This window comes from Diorhabda sublineata, chromosome 4, assembly GCF_026230105.1.
Source record: "Diorhabda sublineata isolate icDioSubl1.1 chromosome 4, icDioSubl1.1, whole genome shotgun sequence".
Taxonomy (NCBI): domain Eukaryota; kingdom Metazoa; phylum Arthropoda; class Insecta; order Coleoptera; family Chrysomelidae; genus Diorhabda; species Diorhabda sublineata.
In genome coordinates this window covers 37,697,316-37,719,166 of record NC_079477.1, presented here as the reverse complement: position 1 = coordinate 37,719,166, position 21,851 = coordinate 37,697,316, and the positions used below count along the sequence as shown (strand labels likewise).

The 21,851-nt window shown below is 34.5% G+C and overlaps 1 protein-coding gene across 2 annotated transcripts in view; it reads right to left on the bottom strand.

Moving 5' to 3' along the window:
- LOC130442934 (thrombospondin type-1 domain-containing protein 4) overlaps positions 1 to 21,851 on the bottom strand; it is a 258,268-nt gene that overhangs the window by 15,111 nt on the left and 221,306 nt on the right. For both annotated transcript variants that reach the window (XM_056777343.1, XM_056777344.1), the window contains exons 7-11: positions 6,444 to 6,645; positions 5,436 to 5,602; positions 4,266 to 4,545; positions 3,814 to 4,193; positions 1,341 to 1,674 (exon numbers count right to left, since the gene is read on the bottom strand). In XM_056777343.1, the coding sequence (XP_056633321.1) occupies positions 1,341 to 1,674; positions 3,814 to 4,193; positions 4,266 to 4,545; positions 5,436 to 5,602; positions 6,444 to 6,645 (1,363 nt within the window). The remainder of the gene's footprint in view (positions 1 to 1,340; positions 1,675 to 3,813; positions 4,194 to 4,265; positions 4,546 to 5,435; positions 5,603 to 6,443; positions 6,646 to 21,851) is intronic.

Below are 21,851 nucleotides of genomic sequence, written 5' to 3'. Positions count from 1 at the left end.
CTAGTTATTGAAAGAATGGGAAAATATACTGGGTGTTGCTTTAAATCGTTCAAAAATGGTCTTAAATTGCAAAAAAATTCATCAATAATTTCATGGAAACAACAAATGTAATGGGACAAGCTGTACATGGAAAAGTAGTAGCTTCATCATACCAAAGCGTTTCTAGTCATTGATAGAATGGGTAAATATACCGAGTGTTGCTTTAAATCGTTCAAAAATGGTTTTAAATTGTAAAAAAATTCATCAATAATTTCATGGAAAGAACAGATGTAATGGGACAAGCTGTACATGGAATTATAGATACTATTGTATATTAAGACGTTCCCAGTTATTGAAAAAATGGGAAAATATACTGGGTGTTGCTTTAAATCGTTCAAAAATGGTCTTGAATTGCAAAAAAATTCATCAATAATTTCATGGAAAAAACAGATGTAATGGGACAAGCTGTACATGGAAAAATAGTATCTACATCATAGTAAAGCGTTTCTAGTTATTGAAAGAATGGGAAAATATACTGGGTGTTGCTTCAAATCGGTTTACAAATAGTCTAGAATGGAGAAAAGTGAATGAAAACATTCCATTTGATCCTCAAACTTCTTCATTCACCTGACATTATTCCTCTCGACTTTTTTACCGTTCCTAAATTGAAAACTAATCAGAAGATATGCCATTTTAGGACAACAAAAATCATCGAAATGCTTATACCTAACTAGTTAATCAACTTAGTTTTTCGTAGACCTAATCACAATATACGGAGAAGTTGGTTATCGCACGAAGGAAAATCCCAGAATGTGATCTAGTCTTCCTGCCTTCTCCTTCTTCCACTCTGGAAAAACTAATCAGAGCTCACGTGGAAGCTGGTTATCGTTAACCCAACAAAACTCTTCAATTTACGAAGAAGAGTCCTACAATTTGACCTAGTGGAAAAGCTCGGCATAGCCAACAACGCCTGGAAGAGTCTTCACTTCTGTTGGTTACGACGAAGGCAACCAAGAGGTCTGTATAAAAGTATTTCCCGAATTCCTTCCAAGTAAGCCGACCAGCCAAAGGTTATTCCAATATCGAAGCTACAGGAGTCAAAGAATCGTCTCCAAGAAGACACCTCGTCAGTGAATTTTTGCATTGAAGTACAAATAATTGCATTGTCCACTACTGGTCAAACTTTGCTGTCTGTTTCAAGTAATTTCATGCGTGGAAAATGACTTATTTCAAATGAAGAAGTTAGAAAAGCAAAAACTTTCACAACCCACACCAAACTGTTTTATTGGAACTGACGCTTGGAGTAATCACATACTGGTGATGACTATATAAATATTGAGATGAGATAAATTGATACTTACCGCTAAACCATTGCGCATTACATTGTTTTTCACTAGAACAAGCTCTAGATAATTCGGGTTTGGTCTCTGTTGGACAAGCGTCTTTTTCTTGTAGTCCGCATACTGCCGTACGCGTTTGTATGCCGGTACCACAAGCTTCTGAACACTGACTCCAATCCGACAATAACCACGTCGATATTGATCTACTGGCAGACGAATGATAAGCCGTTTCACGTGCAGTACACGATTCCATTTCGCAGTATTCCACGTGTGTCGGTCTATCTTCAGATGAACATCGACCAGACGGGCAAGTAACTGATCTAGTTCGATGACCGGTACCACACGTTACCGAACACTGAAATTATCCATAAAATATGAAAAGATTACTTTAAAGACCGTTGCGAAATGCCGAGAAACGTCAACATTGATATATTATGACGTTGTGAAGCTTCAATTTGGTTATGGAATTCTAGATTAAAATATGGTTAGTAATAGTACCACAGTCTACCTGGTTAACCAATACCTTCTAGATCTTCGAATCTCTTGTGAGCAAGAACAAGACTAAGATCATATGGTCTGGGTTTTACTTAAACACTTTAACTGTAATTTTTGACTTTTTTGGTCTGGATCTTTAGGATTGATCTTGCTCTTCCTTATTCAGCAAAGATTTTGGTCTCCTCTATAGCTTTGGGTCTTGGTTTAGCTTATTTAAGATCCATCTTGGTTTTGGTCTTGATTGCTGGGTTTCGCTTATTGTACCTTTACTTATTTAGGCACTAGACTGATCTTTCTTCATGTTTTTGGGCATGATATTGGTCTTCCTTTTACGCTATGGCTCTTCGTGTTTCTTATTAATGATGTGGGTCTTCCTTTTTCGGTTTGCGTGCTCAGGATTGATCTTGGTCTTCGCTATTCAGTACTGATTTTGATCTTCTCTATCGTCTTGGGTCTTGGTCTCGCTTATTCAAGATCGATCTTGGTTTTGGTCTTGATTGCTGGGTTTCGCTTATTGTATCTTGTCTTATTTAGGCACTAGATTGATCTTCGTGTTTCTTATTAATGATTAATTAAAAATGTGGGTCTTCCTTTTTCGGTCCGAGTGTTCAGGATTGATCTTGGTCTTCGCTATTCAGTACTGATTTTGATCTTCTCTATCGTCTTGGGTCTTGGTCTCGCTTATTCAAGATCGATCTTGGTTTTGGTCTTGATTGCTGGGTTTCGCTTATTGTATCTTGTCTTATTTAGGCACTCGACTGATCTTCCTTCATGTTTTTGGGCATTATATTGGTCTTCCTTTTACGCTATGGCTCTTCGTGTTTCTTATTAATGATGTGGGTCTTCCTTTTTCGGTTTGCGTGCTCAGGATTGATCTTGGTCTTCGCTATTCAGTACTGATTTTGATCTTCTCTATCGTCTTGGGTCTTGGTCTCGCTTATTCAAGATCGATCTTGGTTTTGGTCTTGATTGCTGGGTTTCGCTTATTGTATCTTGTCTTATTTAGGCACTCGACTGATCTTCCTTCATGTTTTTGGGCATTATATTGGTCTTCCTTTTACGCTATGGGTCTTCGTGTTTCTTTTTAATGATCAATTAATGATGTCGGTCTTCCTTTTTCGGTCTGAGTGTTCAGGATTGATCTTGGTCTTCGCTATTCAGTACTGATTTTGATCTTCTCTATCGTCTTGGGTCTTGGTCTCGCTTATTCAAGATCGATCTTGGTTTTGGTCTTGATTGCTGGGTTTCGCTTATTGTATCTTGTCTTATTTAGGCACTCGACTGATCTTCCTTCATGTTTTTGGGCATTATATTGGTCTTCCTTTTACGCTATGGGTCTTCGTGTTTCTTTTTAATGATCAATTAATGATGTCGGTCTTCCTTTTTCGGTCTGAGTGTTCAGGATTGATCTTGGTCTTCGCTATTCAGTACTGATTTTGATCTTCTCTATCGTCTTGGGTCTTGGTCTCGCTTATTCAAGATCGATCTTGGTTTTGGTCTTGATTGCTGGGTTTCGCTTATTGTATCTTGTCTTATTTAGGCACTAGATTGATCTTCGTGTTTCTTATTAATGATTAATTAATAATGTGGGTCTTCCTTTTTCGGTCTGAATGTTCAGGATTGATCTTGGTCTTCGCTATTCAGTACTGATTTTGATCTTCTCTATCGTCTTGGGTCTTGGTCTCGCTTATTCAAGATCGATCTTGGTTTTGGTCTTGATTGCTGGGTTTCGCTTATTGTACCTTGACTTATTTAGGCACTAGACTGATCTTCCTTCATGTTTTTGGGCATGATATTGGTCTTCCTTTAACGCTCTGGTTCTTCGTGTTTCTTATTAATGATTAATTAATAATGTGGGTCTTCCTTTTTCGGTCTGAGTGCTCAGGATTGATCTTGGTCTTCGCTATTCAGTACTGATTTAGCTCCTATTGAGCATACTTTCACTGGTTCATCACTTATATTTATGAAAATAATAAAAAATAATGGAAATGATACTTACCGAAGACCAAGGTCCAGTTTCCCAATCATATTTATCTTCGGAGTTTCCATTGAAACTCCGCGGCAGCTCGTTATCGCTGGTATTATCACAAAAATCTCCTTTACAAGGTCTGGTTGGCGCGGTAGGTTTCGGTTTCAAACACAACGCTTCGTTAACAACAACAGAATCTCTTTTACATTGAGGCGTATATTTTTGTACTCCCTCGCCGCACGAAACGCTGCACTGACTCCAATGGAATTCCCACGAAGGAGGACAGGGATCAGTATTGCACGCTATAGGTGCCGGTAAAGGAGAATGAATATGGGAACATCTTCTATCTGGTGCAGGTGCTTGCGAATGTCCGAAATCTCTGACGCAACTTCTTACGTAACTTTGCAAACCTGGAATTTTGAAAATTTGACTCGGAAATTGTTGTGATTAACCCGAATTCTGAATTATAAGACTACACTCACCTCCGCCGCAAGATTTGGAACAGGCAGTGAGTCCAGTCAATTTCCAAGTGAAATGTTTTCTTCTTAATCTCGGTCTTCGAATGACTGGTATCGGAATGGGAGGTCTAGCTTCGTCTCTTTGCGTTAAAGAAGTGTTAAAAGCTAAACTGTCGATTTGTTTCGTTTCCAAAACGGTCGGTTCGATTATGTTCGGTCGTTTCATAAGCGGCGGTGCCAAATCGGCAATAATCGGTAGGGAGTAACCGTATTTGATACCGGGATTCGACTGATAGTTGACAATCTATAGAAGCACAAGTTTTTTTATCATTATCATCAAACACAAATTAAAGAGTTTAATGCGAGACGAAAAACTAGATTTCCCTTTATATTTTGACATAATTGACGTCTAGATCGATGCTTTTTCGCACCCCATTTAAGCCAGATTTGGTTCGAGTAACTTTGAATGTTGCCAAGTGTAATCACGCCAAATCCTTGGTCAATCTGTTGATGCTCTTTCACAATCTTGATCTTCATATAGTTGGAAGATCTCCTCTAAATCATTTGCAAATATTGTTGCTATTTCCTCAATGGGATTTGCCTCAATCTTTTAGTACTCTTCCAAACCAAGCACTCAGTACTGATGTTGTATTTCTATTTTGAGTCTTTGATTGTCATTACTGGGAATATTTTCATGTTTCGTGCTGCAACGCTAAGAGATTTCAATAGGATAGTTGTTTCCAATCGTCTTTCTATTTGCACCAAGTGAAATTTCCTTTGGATATTGTCATTTTACCTGCCGTATTTGCCATACAGGTTATCCAGGTCGAGATATTATCACCTCTACGTTTTTGGTCGAATCTTTTCAAGTACATTTGATCACCTTCTTCGAAGGTCATCTACAACTCTTAGTGGTCTCTGCTGTTTGTTTTCAAAGGTATATCGACAGCACCCACTATCACCAATCATTTTTCTTCTGGCACACCCAATTTGAGTGCACCAAGCAACAAATCAAATCAATCAAATCAAATAATAACCTTTGTAAATGAAACTAACAAAAGAAATCGATGAAATAAGAGAAGCAATTGAACAAAAATCTACAAATAGAGATAAAGATATGATATTTCAGGTGAGTTGTGACAAAACACCTCGAAAATCGTTAGATAATTAGAACTGATATTAAATCACCCTCACCATTATGTCAACTGCAACTGCTAGAGGACCTGGTGATGTCAACGTTTCCAAAGAATTCTCATCCTGACGGATGTAAACAAACTTAGTCCCGGCTCCTTTATATACGCGACTGTTGCTCAATTTCCAGTCTCCGTTTACGATGTAAGATCCGTTGATGTCTTTCAAAGCTGCAAAAGAAAAATGTAGGATATGCGCAAGTACCAATAAAATATAATTTCTAACGCAAGACTTGGTAGGAAATCTGCTTGATCGCTCTACATATTTTAAAATATTTGAGCCTCAACAACTAAAACAAGTGTTGAGATGGTTTGGATACATATTGGAGGAGTTGAGGTGATATGGGAAACCGAAGCAAACAAAAAGAAGAAAAGAGACAGACCAAGAAGGAAATGGAAGTGACGGGCTAAACAGGAAACAACAAATTTCATCTCTACACCTATGGTAGTCGAGTTTTTAGATATTTGAACCGAACTCCTTTTATAAGTTACCCGACGAAGCGGTTTTACTACAGAACACACCGCAATACATTGATAAGGATTTGAGTGAAGGAATTTTACTTGAAAAGTAACGGAATTGATGTTTGTTGGATAAGTTTTTGTACCGACCATGATTTAATTCGAAAAACCAGCAAAACACGGTGGATAGAGATGGTGCTTCATTACCAAAAGTCAAAGCGAGTGAACAGCTCGCGTAACACTCGTTCTGAGTACGTTCACCATTAAACAAGTCAAATTTTTACTTTAGTTTTTATGTTACAAACAAAACTTTGAAGCAACAAATTGTTGGATTTAATTTTACTGAAATTATCTTCGCTAGTTTTATCGAGTACAACTCTGGGTTACTTATCTACGTTGATAAGCCGATTATGGTTTTAAAAAGCGAGAAAATCTCTATTAGATGACGGGCATTATACGAAAAACTGTTTTTTTCCAACGAGCTCAGTAGAATATCGTGATAACTCGTGCAAATACTAAAATCTCTAAAATCACGATGCGATATTCGATTTACCCATAAAATTCCTGGTATGTTTCAACTGCTGAACTAAGATCCTGCAAGCTCCTGCAGGTATTTGTGCCACCAGCGAATAACCCGGTGGTAGATCGGGTCTTGTGTAGATTCCACTGACACTTCTGCACGATCCTTTTAGACAAGCAGAACATTCTTCTTGGTGTTCGTCTAGACTACCAATCACCCCATGAGAGTTCACAACCTGCAAAAAAATCGTCAAGATTTATTATAAACCACACAAATATTTTTTTTTTTTTTAATTTTAAATATTTCAGAATAATGATATTTAAGTTCACTGCCACATTATTTGTGTGGAAATTTCGATTCCTCGAATTTTATTTCGTTTCAATATTCAATTTTTGATGAATGTTTGTGATGAACAAATGCATTATACCGGGTGGAAAATAAAATTATCGCCAGGAAATTCAGAATTCTAGATCGACCATTAGAGGGAGTGCGAAATATAAAATTTAACCAATTAAGTAGCACGTTAAATACGATAATAGAATTCTTCAATAAATTCGGAGCAATTACGCAAAGGTAGGGGAGAGTGGGACTTTGTTATAATAGAATACTTGTAAGTCCGGTTCTGCTTAAGCGATTTTTTTTTTAAAACTTGATGTTATTTGAAAGAGCTTTTGTCCAGCAATACGAAATATGTGAATTCCAAGCAAATAAATCAGTCACGTGAACTAAATTTGCATTATTATATCAAAAATTTCGGTAATTATACACTTTCACGTGGTTTTTTGGCTCTAGAAAATCGAAGAATGGATGGATTTTAATGATCTTGGTATCAAAATGTTCCATTTTACGGCTGATTTATAAAAAAAATACGAAAATTAAAAAAAATAAATATTTTTTACAGTTTCATGACTTTAAATGCAAAAAAAATGACTTTCTACATATAATCCTTCGTAACTGTTTCTGACGTCGTGGAATCAAGTTCGTATATTTTTTTTCGCAATTTACGTGAAAAAATTAATATTTTGAAAAAAAACGTTTTTCTACTATTTAAGGTTTAAAACTATTAAAAACTGCAAATTCAGCCACTAACCCCGTGTTTTTCATAAATTCGTCGTAAAATGGAACATTTTGAGGCCAAGATCATTAAAATCCATCCATTTTTCGATTTTCTAGAGCCAACCTAACCTAACCTAACCTAACCTAACCAAAAAACCAGGTGACCGCGAAAGTGTATAATTACCATAATTTTTTGTAAAAGATTATTTTGCAAAACCGTTTTTTTTACGATTTAAAACAGTAAAACTATGAGAAATTTTCATTCCAGCTATTTCTGCTAATTTTTTTTATAAATCCGCCGTAAAATGGAACATTTTGAGACCAAGATCATTAAAATCCATCCATTTTTCGATTTTCTAGAGCCAACCTAACCTAACCTAACCTAACCTAACCTAACCAAAAAACCAGGTGACCGCGAAAGTGTATAATTACCATAATTTTTTGTAAAGGATTATTTTGCAAAACCGTTTTTTTTTACGATTTAAAACAGTAAAACTGTGAGAAATTTTCATTCCAGCTATTTCTACTAATTTTTTTTTATAAATCCGCCGTAAAATGGAACATTTTGAGACCAAGATTGTTAAAATCCATCCATTTTTCGATTTTTCGATTTTCTAGAGCTAACCTAACCTAACCTAACCTAACCTAACCTAACCTAACCTAACCAAAAAACCAGGTGACCGCGAAAGTGTATAATTACCATAATTTTTTGTGAAGGATTATTTTGCAAAACCGTTTTTTTTTACGATTTAAAACAGTAAAACTGTGAGAAATTTTCATTCCAGCTATTTCTACTAATTTTTTTTTATAAATCCGCCGTAAATTTTCTAGAGCTAACCTACCCTAACCTAACCTAACCTAACCTAACCTAACCTAACCTAACCTAACCTAACCAAAAAACTAGGTTACCGTGAAAGTGTATAATTACCAAAATCATATAATCATGTTTTTTGTAAAGTTAATCAGTCGAAAAGTGTTGATTCCCGAAGAAACTAACTTTAAACAAAAGTTGCTTAGAACTAATCAATTTATCGATTTCCGCACTTATTTTTAACGATAAATTAGTGACCCTCGAGTAGGGGTGGCATCCATCTTAAGATAAAAAACAACCTTAGATTAGTAGTAATAAACTTGACTATCAAAATTTGTTCTGGATCCGCTGGAACTTCATCAGTACCAATTTCCAAATCTCAAAAAAGAGAAACGTTGCGTTGTGGTCTAACAGTTTTCGATAAAACAAAAGTTTAGAATTGATTCCAATTTCCAAATCAAGTTGATATCACAAAAAGCAAAGTTGACCAATCGAAAAAGTGACTCAGGACATTAAATATTGAGTGTTCGACTGCAAAATTATCACAAATAGTAGCTCCTCATCAATTATCTCCAGATTTGTCTGAAGATTTGTGCAGAACAGTTTCCGAAACCTCTTCAACACCAGGTTAAATTCACCCTTCTTAATTGGTGTAAGATTTTCCAGTTATGAGATATTTTAAGACATCATCGTTGCTTTTGATTTCTTTCTACCTTTTTAGATGATCTTCTATTGCTCGAAACTTGTACACCCCCGTGGAGTCTCGCGCGGACCCCCGGTGATCCACCTGTACCGCTTTGGGAATCACAGATGTGGACTGACTTATAGTAGAGACATACCAACATTAATTTTATGAAAAAATATCGTATCAGAATCGGAGATTATTTTTATTTTGGCTAAAAATAAAATGATCCGCGTTTCGGTGACTATCATTATCGATATTCGTTGTTTTTTCCAAACGCCGCACTATATTTTTCACATATTAACCATGTTAAATTATAATAATACGGTTATCGTCGTAATGTAACCTTCCAAATCGACGTATCGGATCTCTATCTGGTGGATTCATCTTCGCTATTCAATATACCGCTCTTAAATTATAACAATATAACGATTATGTTTTCATTTTTAGTAATTCGCCAGAAAATTGTCATGGAAATTATATTTATCGTACCTTTAACGAGGTGACTAAAGGTTAATGTATAATTGTGTAAATTTTTTTTAATGAAAATAATCTGTATAGGCCAGGTATGCAAGGATTTATGTTTTTTGAGTCAATGTACTGTTTTAATCGGAGCTTTGCTTATTTTTTAAACACTTTTCGAACAAATTCTGGCCTATATCTCAAAACGGAAACGGTTTTTCGACCATTCCATACAAAATTTCATACATTTATCATTTGTGACGTTTTTAAATGAGGTTAACTGTTCCGCGCGTTCTAAACGGGTCATTGGCCTTACTGTGATACTAAACTTTTCAAATATGGCAACACTGATGTGAATATGACACATCTGACATAATGAAGTTTGACATTTTTAATGGTGGACGTACTGATACTTGAAACATTCATTTTGGTTGATCGTGGTCGCACTGAATGATAGTCACGTGATATACAGTAAGATTAAGGCACATTTGGACGGTAGTTTCACTCACATACATTCGATATTGCGTGAACGTTTGGCCGTCAAAAAGTATTCGTTTTCATCGGATACGGCATAAATTTGACAATCGCTCAAAAAAAGCTCGCGTCGATTGGTGCCAAGAAACATAGACGACTATAAGATAGTGACAGGCGACGAACCATCGATCTAACCCGAAACTAAAGACGCGTTCTCAAAAGTGAAGTTTAGTTGATCAACGTTGAATGAAAACTGTAGTGAGAAAATTTTGACCCAGTCGAAATGTTATTGTTCAACTAATGAATCATCACAAGTTGAAACTTGTCTTGAAACGTGTGAATTACGCATTCAACTTTTGTTGATTGTGTTCAGTACAATTGTCGGAAACGGCCGGGGTACGCGTGCGTTTATTTGATTTATTAGGTGTTATTGAAAGTTATTAACCAATAAAAAAATCGTTTTTGAACAGTCAAAGCATCGAATCGATGGGTAATCCACCGTAGATCAAAAATAAATTGGGAATTTAAATCAATCGGACTGGAAACATGCTTCGATACTAAAATGCAAATGGTAGTCAGATGGGGCAAGATCTGGGCTATAAGGCGGGTAAGAACAAAATTTCCTATCCATTGTTTCATTGTGTTCGGTAGCTTTCTCCATTGATGGTTTTACCCGCAGCTCATAGTATAGCACACCCTTCTGATCCATGACCTTCGCGCCATGGATATTCGGATTTGCCTTTGAATTGACTTGTTGGCCGGATTTCACGTATGATTTTTTGCTCTTGGGGTTGTCGTAATGGTTCACCAGTAACAATCCGATACAAAAATGACTTCCTTCTGTTGAGTTCCAGCAGAATTTCGTACGTCCTCGGCTTGAGTTCATGTGGAGCCCAATTTCCTTGCTTTTGAATATTTCCAACTGGTTTTAAACGTTTTAAAATGGCTGCTGGAGTGACACCCAAAGATTCCGCGAGCTCTTCTTGTGTTTGGTAACAATATTCATCGAATAACGCTTCCAGTTCTTTATCATCTTCAAACTTTTTTGGTTGCCCAGGACGTTCATCGATTTCCAAATCAAAATCACCACTTTTAAATCGTGCAAACTACTTTTGACTAGCTAGACCATGTTCACCATAACGTTCGCCGCTTAAAGAGCCTTTAATGTGCTGAAGCGAATCATTTCCGTGAAACTTCAAATTCAAAGCTTTAAACGTATTATAAAATCGGCCGTGTGGTACTTTTCCAAAGTACTGTTCGTATCTTTCACCTAATACACTTAATAACATCGCGTAGGGTATTTAATTTCCACCGCTTTTACATCGAGATACTAATAAAAGACGTGATAGATCCACTAACCGCGACAAGATTAACTTAATGGAGACGTTAGGAAGAAGATAAAAATTAGATAAGAAAAGAGGTGATGTTCCGATTTACGATAATCGCACCTAAACGAATAGATGAAAGAATTTGATTAGAAACATTAACAATAAAACGACATTGAATCTCGTTAACAGGAAGTTTTACTTGCGTCGTTTGTTTTAATATCGTTTTCTTGATATACACTGCCTCGCGAAATCAACGCATATTTTGTAAAACGGAAAAATTTTAGTTCGGCAAAATTAGGTTATTATCATAAATTTACTTTTCAACCCTCTACTTCGGAGGGGGTTAGAGCATCCCGAAAACAAGTCCGTTGGAATTAACCGTCGGTCAAGCCCTAAAAAAATTTTACGAGGGTTAAAATATTGCAAAAACAGATATTTCCAAACTACTACAATTATTGTTTTCAGGTATTTGATTTGTAACAGGCTTCTTCGCAATTCTTTCGAAAATTATGTTAGGTTAGGTTAGTTTAGGTTAAGGTTAAGGTTAGGTTAGGTTAGGGAGTTGAACAAATTGTTGAAATAGACGAGGCAAAACTGGGAAAAAGGAAATTATAACAAGGGCCGTCTTATCACGATCAATACAAAAGATCTTCATAATCTCTGTACGCCAGAGGGATGCTTATACCCCATTATCAATGATCAGGCGCTAAATTAAGGATGGAACAACAATTTCTGATTGCTGGCGTGCATATAACTGTTTGAACCGACATTTAATCATTCATTGAGCTTCGTAGATGCTGATACTCAGAACACCGAGCGCGTGTGGCGGGATATGCGAGGTGCAGTTACCTAAATTGGAAGGCCTGCATTGCTGAATTTTTATTTAAATGTCATTTTCGTATCAATGCTTTGTTTGATGCAATTAGGTATCATGTACCCTATTGCTGAAGACGATTTTCCGTCAGATTCATTATAAAATTGAGTTTTTCACCAGTTCATATTGTTATTAACTGTTATTCCTTTGTTGACGTATTGAGGTGAAGTAGTCACTTCTGACTTATTTAGTCTAACATTCGAATGATTTAATAAAACTCCAGTTTCGTTGCTAAATCGTCCTCTATCTATCTACGCCTTAAAAGTATCTATCGATTAAACGACGATCTGGATATACACAGAATGATTTTTGAAAATCACAATTCAAAAGTCTTGTGCACTGTTTTTTTTGATAATGAAAACAAACTTCTGTCCGAGCAGTTTTTAGAATGAATTCGACAGTTTTTTTTTTCGAAAGAATATCATCAAGGCTAAAAATGTTGGTGATAACTTTGTGAGGATGAAAAAAATATACCATTTTTGGAAATCATTTCCAATATTTAGATTAGAACATTGCGTAAAGTTTTTATTAATAATTTTTAAACAAATCTGTTTGGAACTATGAATTATCTAATATTAACTCAATACGAGGTCTGGCTATTGAATAACGAGACTGCGCGCCTAGAGGGCGTCCTAAATATCTTGTCTATGAACGTCCCAAAACAGGTTTCCGTCACTATTTATAGCAGTTTGCTATAAATTGTTGCGAAAGGCCTATGGGGACAATTCTCAATGCCCAGGTCGCCCTGCGATTGTTTCAACTCCGGAAACAGTGACCAAAATCAACCAAATTGTGCATGCACATCATCGAATGAGCATCCGGATGATTTCCGAGGCTGTAAACGTCGATTAAGAAACGGTTCAAAAAATTTTACACTTGACAAAAGTTTGTAAGAAGTTGGTTCCAAAAAATCTGACTCCTGACCAAAAGATCTGCTTTGAAAGGGACCCGATTTGAGTCGATGGAAGCGTTAAAGCAAAAAACGACGACGCTCCTGAAGACCCTCGCCAAAGAAGACTTCCAGCACTGCTTCGATCAATGGAAACATCACCAACAGTCGGCGATAATAATAATAATTAGTTTTTGACAGTTGGTAGTACGGAAAAGCGAATTGACTTTAAATTAGTTAGATTGTAATTGTTGAAAGAAGATTTCATTAAGTGAAGTGACATATAAAAAAAGATAATTATAATATTTCAATTTTGAGGGCGTAGTTAAGTGTGTTTTGACAGGTATGAAGCTAGCTGGTAACGAGAGGTTATGTTGCGAGATTTTTTTAGGTTATATTTTCATTTGTCATCCACCCACCGAACTTTTGTTTCCATTAATGTCTTGACAATACACGAATTTCATATTTATCACTTGTATTAAAAAAGAAAACTCGACATTATTTCTAAGACACCATCTGTAGCAAAATCTTTCTGATATTTAGTGTTCAATCACATTTTTGTGATATCCTGTATAACAAACTAATGTATTTATAACTATTTTTATTGAAAGACTATTTTTACGTATTCAAATATCTTGTATTCTATTCTCGTAAAATCAATTAGAGCTTGAATGAACCTCCTGATATTTCTTTCAGATTAAACGACGTATATTAGAATTTCGATTTTATTTAAACCTCTATTTCAAATCTGGAATTCAACAGGATTGGACTTTGTTTGATTAAATTTTTTTTTAAACTTTATATGTACGAGGGTCGCTATTAAAGTATTGAAATATGATAACACCGATTTCAATTATAAAATTCACAAGATTTTCCAAAAATAACCGGTATTTTCATGGAACTGTGCGAAAGTCTTAATTTCCCGTGATTCTCCATTTTCCAGAATCTATTTTCGTGAAATTGATTCAACCGAGACGTTCAGACATTTTGTATATGTCCTACATTGACATTGATGTTTCCTTTTTGCGTTACGAGGGCAGCACTGGTTTGACTATGTCAAATCTGACATTGACATAATGAAGTTTGACTTTGACATTTTATATTGTGAATGTGTGTGTCGATACACACGTTACGACTTCCAAATTCAATCGAGGTGCTTCAATAGACGTCGATTGCATCGTGAAAGGCAACGAAGTCGCCATCGTTCCATTAAAGAAACGTAGAATGGTCAATTCTGAACGTTATTCTAGTATTTCGAAAAAGGGAATCGAATCACAGAAGACGACAATGCTATTAGTTCAAAAATGTTTTTGAACAGTTAAACCATCGAATTGCTATCGAACTAAGTCTTTGTTTGGTTGCGAGGTCAACGTTTTTTAACATAAAATTCACAAGATTTTCCAAAAATAACTAGTATTTTCATGAAACTGTGTGAAAGTCTTGATTTTTTAAACGTTTGGGAATTTTCTCCATTTTCCCGAATCTATTTTCGTGAAATTGATTCAACCGAGACGTTCAGACATTTTGTATATCTCCTACATTGACATTGATAATTCCTTTTTGCGTTACGAGGGCAGCACTGGTTTGACTATGTCAAATCTGACATTGACATAATGAAGTTTGACTTTGACATTTTATATTGTGAATGTGTGTGTCGATACACACGTTACGACTTCCAAATTCAATCGAGGTGCTTCAATAGACGTCGATAGCATCGTGAAAGGCAACGAAGTCGCCATCGTTCCATTAAAGAAACGTAGAATGGTCAATTCTGAACGTTATTCTAGTATTTCGAAAAAGGGAATCGAATCGCAGAAGACGACAATGCTATTAGTTCAAAAATGTTTTTGAACAGTTAAACCATCGAATTGCTATCGAACTAAGTCTTTGTTTGGTTGCGAGGTCAACGTTTTTTCCCAAATCTGGGAAACGTAGTGGATGGAGCAGCTTTTTGTAGTTCAAATCGACCAGTTTTGTCCTTGAGACGACGCAGATGTGAACCGGAGCGTTATCATCGTGAAGGATTAATTTTTTGAGCGTCAATTCAGTTCAATACAGTCTACTACAGTCTACAGTCACGCCGATGACGTTACTTGGTCTACTGCGTCAAGAAACGACGCAGAAACTTCTTTGTATAAGGTTTAAACAGCTTCAAACAGTATTATGATCTACGATATAAAATATAATAATGTTTATACTGAAATATTGTATAAACTCTTTACTTTATTAAGAAATAAATTATAAAAGCGCGTTTTAAACTATTTTATCTCTTCCACGTGAAACTTTCCTCAGGAATACAACAAACAACAAAGATGTAGTACCGAAACTTTACCGAAAGTTTACCAGACGGAAACACGAAATTCGTTTCCTTTATATAACTAAATTACTCGCTCAGCGTGGTGCATTAAATACACTTAATTTTGAATTACGGTTCTTCATTTGTATGCATTAAATAAGCATCTTAAAGTTTAAGTTATAAAAGCAGATTAATTTGTCTAACGAAGAATTATTTTTGTACGTATAAAACCAGAAATTCGAATGAAATGATTTAAAAACAGGGACAGGTTTTATCTGACGTATATATTTATGATTCCTTCATGATAGAACCGCTTCCATCGACTCAAATCTTTCTAACCTTTCAAGGAAATTTGAGCAGACGCAAAAACTTTTGGTCAGGGGTCAGATTCGTTGTAATTTCTCGTGTAAAATTTTTTTAACCGTTTTTTTATCGGCGGAGGCTCATTCGATGATCTGCACGCACAATTTGGACACTGTTGAAACAGTGACAGGGCGTCCTGGACGCTGGTCATCTTCAGTGCTCTCTCGACCTTCACCAAAGCCCTTACACCACTCAAAAAAATGCGTACGAGATAGATAATTGTCCCCATAGACCTCTCGCAACAATTTATAGCAAACCGCTATTGCACAAACACTATAATAGAGACGGAAACGTGTATAGACAAGATATTTATGGCTCCCTCTAGGCGCGCAGTCTCGTTACTTAATTTGAGCCACCCAGTATCATATTCCAACAAGTCCGTCCTTCTTGGGACCTTCGGTGTAGTAGATTTCAACCCCGAATGAAGTTTGTTATCATTTCGATCTATTTTTTCGTTTCTTGGCCTCATTTTTGATTAAATTATCAATTTTTGCGATCTACCTAAATCCCTCTCTGATTCTGTGATATTATGAACTGTAAAAAAAATAACTGAGCTATAAATATATTTGGTTTAGCTTAAAATACATCGAATGTGAGATCATTAATTTTGGGTGATGAAAATACAAATGTTCCAACGATTAATCTGATATATCGGTTGTCTTTTCAACGTGAAAATATTATGAATAGTTTTCGCTCTGTCTATTTATTTAATTGCACATGTTCATACAACTTTTATATACATGGTGTGGTTATTAAATAACGGAAGCAACTTCAAGATTTATCCTTAAATCGCTACATTGAAATCTTATATTGTTCCGAACAGTGCACGAAGTCTTTTTCTGTCTGTTATCTTACAACTTCAATAGAGTTCCTTTTAATGTATTTACTAAGTTTGAGTCATTCTTAATCGCATTCTAAGTGTCCATTGTTCAAATGTGAGAGTTTAAGTCACCAGTTTGACACACGCTTTTCGCATGTCAAAAGATTCATGTCAAATTTGTCGTTCTCACATTGACTGACTAAATTAACATTAAAATACCAAAAACCGCATCTCGATATCTTTTTTATATATTAAGATATCTTAAGAAATGTGTCAACAGCGAAAATTTGTTTTCAAAAGTCTATTAGGCTGGTTCGCACTAACGTAAATTGAAAATTTATTCCGGATGCAAAGTTCTTACATTAATTGACTAAATTAACATTAAAATACCGAAAACCGCATCTCGATATCTCTTTTATATTCCGAGATATCTTAAGAAATGTGTCAACAGCGAAAATTTGTTTTCAAAAGTCTATTAGGCGGATTCGCACTAACGTAAATTGAAAATTTATTCCGGATGCAAAGTTCTTACATTAATTGACTAAATTAACATTAAAATACCGAAAACCGAATCTCGATATCTCTTTTATATTCCGAGATATCTTAAGAAATGTGTCAACAGCGAAAATTTGTTTTCAAAAGTCCATTAGACAGATTCGCACTAACGTAAATTGAAAATTTATTCTGAATGCAAAGTTCTTACATTAACTGACTAAATTAACATTAAAATACCGAAAACCGCATCTCGATATCTCTTTTATATTCCGAGATATCTTAAGAAATGTGTCAACAGCGAAAATTTGTTTTCAAAAGTCTATTAGGCTGGCTCGCACTAACGTAAATTGAAAATTTATTCCGGATGCAAAGTTCTTACATTAATTGACTAAATTAACATTAAAATACCGAAAACCGCTTCTCGATATCTTTTTTATATTCCGAGATATCTTAAGAAATGTGTCAACAGCGAAAATTTGTTTTCAAAAGTCCATTAGACAGATTCGCACTAACGTAAATTGAAAATTTATTCTGAATGCAAAGTTCTTACATTAACTGACTAAATTAACATTAAAATACCGAAAACCGCATCTCGATATCTCTTTTATATTCCGAGATATCTTAAGAAATGTGTCAACAGCGAAAATTTGTTTTCAAAAGTCTATTAGGCGGATTCGCACTAACGTAAATTGAAAATTTATTCCGGATGCAAAGTTCTTACATTAATTGACTAAATTAACATTAAAATACCGAAAACCGCATCTCGATATCTCTTTTATATTCCGAGATATCTTAAGAAATGTGTCAACAGCGAAAATTTGTTTTCAAAAGTCTATTAGGCGGATTCGCACTAACGTAAATTGAAAATTTATTCCGGATGCAAAGTTCTTACATTAATTGACTAAATTAACATTAAAATACCGAAAACCGAATCTCGATATCTCTTTTATATTCCGAGATATCTTAAGAAATGTGTCAACAGCGAAAATTTGTTTTCAAAAGTCCATTAGACAGATTCGCACTAACGTAAATTGAAAATTTATTCTGAATGCAAAGTTCTTACATTAACTGACTAAATTAACATTAAAATACCGAAAACCGCATCTCGATATCTCTTTTATATTCCGAGATATCTTAAGAAATGTGTCAACAGCGAAAATTTGTTTTCAAAAGTCTATTAGGCTGGCTCGCACTAACGTAAATTGAAAATTTATTCCGGATGCAAAGTTCTTACATTAATTGACTAAATTAACATTAAAATACCGAAAACCGCTTCTCGATATCTTTTTTATATTCCGAGATATCTTAAGAAATGTGTCAACAGCGAAAATTTGTTTTCAAAAGTCCATTAGACAGATTCGCACTAACGTAAATTGAAAATTTATTCTGAATGCAAAGTTCTTACATTAACTGACTAAATTAACATTAAAATACCGAAAACCGCATCTCGATATCTCTTTTATATTCCGAGATATCTTAAGAAATGTGTCAACAGCGAAAATTTGTTTTCAAAAGTCTATTAGGCGGATTCGCACTAACGTAAATTGAAAATTTATTCCGGATGCAAAGTTCTTACATTAATTGACTAAATTAACATTAAAATACCGAAAACCGAATCTCGATATCTCTTTTATATTCCGAGATATCTTAAGAAATGTGTCAACAGCGAAAATTTGTTTTCAAAAGTCCATTAGACAGATTCGCACTAACGTAAATTGAAAATTTATTCTGAATGCAAAGTTCTTACATTAACTGACTAAATTAACATTAAAATACCGAAAACCGCATCTCGATATCTCTTTTATATTCCGAGATATCTTAAGAAATGTGTCAACAGCGAAAATTTGTTTTCAAAAGTCTATTAGGCGGATTCGCACTAACGTAAATTGAAAATTTATTCCGGATGCAAAGTTCTTACATTAATTGACTAAATTAACATTAAAATACCGAAAACCGAATCTCGATATCTCTTTTATATTCCGAGATATCTTAAGAAATGTGTCAACAGCGAAAATTTGTTTTCAAAAGTCCATTAGACAGATTCGCACTAACGTAAATTGAAAATTTATTCTGAATGCAAAGTTCTTACATTAACTGACTAAATTAACATTAAAATACCGAAAACCGCATCTCGATATCTCTTTTATATTCCGAGATATCTTAAGAAATGTGTCAACAGCGAAAATTTGTTTTCAAAAGTCTATTAGGCAGATTCGCACTAACGTAAATTGAAAATTTATTCCGGATGCAAAGTTCTTACATTAATTGACTAAATTAACATTAAAATACCGAAAACCGCTTCTCGATATCTTTTTTATATTCCGAGATATCTTAAGAAATGTGTCAACAGCGAAAATTTGTTTTCAAAAGTCTATTAGGCTGGTTCGCACTAACGTAAATTGAAAATTTATTCTGGATGCAAAGTTCTTACATTGACTGACTAAATTAACATTAAAATACCAAAAACCGAATCTCGATATCTCTTTTATATTCCGAGATATCTTAAGAAATGTGTCAACAGCGAAAATTTGTTTTCAAAAGTCTATTAGGCTGGTTCGCACTAACGGAAATTGAAAATTTATTCCGGATGCAAAGTTCTTACACTAACTGACTAAATTAACATTAAAATACCGAAAACCGCTTCTCGATATCTTTTTTATATTCCGAGATATCTTAAGAAATGTGTCAACAGCGAAAATTTGTTTTCAAAAGTCTATTAGGCTGGTTCGCACTAACGGAAATTAAAAATTTATTCCGGATGCAAAGTTCTTACATTAATTGACTAAATTAACATTAAAATACCGAAAACCGCTTCTCGATATCTTTTTTATATTCCGAGATATCTTAAGAAATGTGTCAACAGCGAAAATTTGTTTTCAAAAGTCTATTAGGCTGGTTCGCACTAACGGAAATTGAAAATTTATTCTGGATGCAAAGTTCTTACATTAATTGACTGAATTAACATTAAAATACCGAAAACCGAATCTCGATATCTTTTTTATATTCCGAGATATCTTAAGAAATGTGTCAACAGCGAAAATTTGTTTTCAAAATTCTATTAGGCTGGTTCGCACTAACGTAAATTGAAAATTTATTCTGGATGCAAAGTTCTTACATTAATTGACTAAATTAACATTAAAATACCGAAAACCGCTTCTCGATATCTTTTTTATATTCCGAGATATCTTAAGAAATGTGTCAACAGCGAAAATTTGTTTTCAAAAGTCTATTAGGCTGGTTCGCACTAACGGAAATTGAAAATTTATTCCGGATGCAAAGTTCTTACACTAACTGACTAAATTAACATTAAAATACCGAAAACCGAATCTCGATATCTTTTTTATATTCCGAGATATCTTAAGAAATGTGTCAACAGCGAAAATTTGTTTTCAAAAGTCTATTAGGCTGGTTCGCACTAACGTAAATTGAAAATTTATTCTGGATGCAAAGTTCTTACATTAATTGACTGAATTAACATTAAAATACCGAAAACCGCTTCTCGATATCTCTTTTATATTCCGAGATATCTTAAGAAATGTGTCAACAGCGAAAATTTGTTTTCAAAAGTCTATTAGGCAGATTCGCACTAACGTAAACTGAAAATTTATTCCGGATGCAAAGTTCTTACATTAATTGACTAAATTAACATTAAAATACCGAAAACCGCTTCTCGATATCTTTTTTATATTCCGAGATATCTTAAGAAATGTGTCAACAGCGAAAATTTGTTTTCAAAAGACTATTAGGCTGGTTCGCACTAACGTAAATTGAAAATTTATTCTGGATGCAAAGTTCTTACATTGACTGACTAAATTAACATTAAAATACCGAAAACCGCTTCTCGATATCTCTTTTATATTCCGAGATATCTTAAGAAATGTGTCAACAGCGAAAATTTGTTTTCAAAAGTCTATTAGGCTGGTTCGCACTAACGGAAATTAAAAATTTATTCCGGATGCAAAGTTCTTACATTAATTGACTAAATTAACATTAAAATACCGAAAACCGCTTCTCGATATCTTTTTTATATTCCGAGATATCTTAAGAAATGTGTCAACAGCGAAAATTTGTTTTCAAAAGACTATTAGGCTGGTTCGCACTAACGTAAATTGAAAATTTATTCTGGATGCAAAGTTCTTACATTGACTGACTAAATTAACATTAAAATACCGAAAACCGCTTCTCGATATCTCTTTTATATTCCGAGATATCTTAAGAAATGTGTCAACAGCGAAAATTTGTTTTCAAAAGTCTATTAGGCTGGTTCGCACTAACGGAAATTAAAAATTTATTCCGGATGCAAAGTTCTTACATTAATTGACTAAATTAACATTAAAATACCGAAAACCGCTTCTCGATATCTTTTTTATATTCCGAGATATCTTAAGAAATGTGTCAACAGCGAAAATTTGTTTTCAAAAGTCTATTAGGCTGGTTCGCACTAACGGAAATTGAAAATTTATTCCGGATGCAAAGTTCTTACATTAATTGACTAAATTAACATTAAAATACCGAAAACCGAATCTCGATATCTTTTTTATATTCCGAGATATCTTAAGAAATGTGTCAACAGCGAAAATTTGTTTTCAAAAGTCTATTAGGCAGATTCGCACTAACGTAAATTGAAAATTTATTCCGGATGCAAAGTTCTTACATTAATTGACTAAATTAACATTAAAATACCGAAAACCGCTTCTCGATATCTTTTTTATATTCCGAGATATCTTAAGAAATGTGTCAACAGCGAAAATTTGTTTTCAAAAGTCTATTAGGCAGATTCGCACTAACGTAAATTGAAAATTTATTCCGGATGCAAAGTTCTTACATTAATTGACTAAATTAACATTAAAATACCGAAAACCGCTTCTCGATATCTTTTTTATATTCCGAG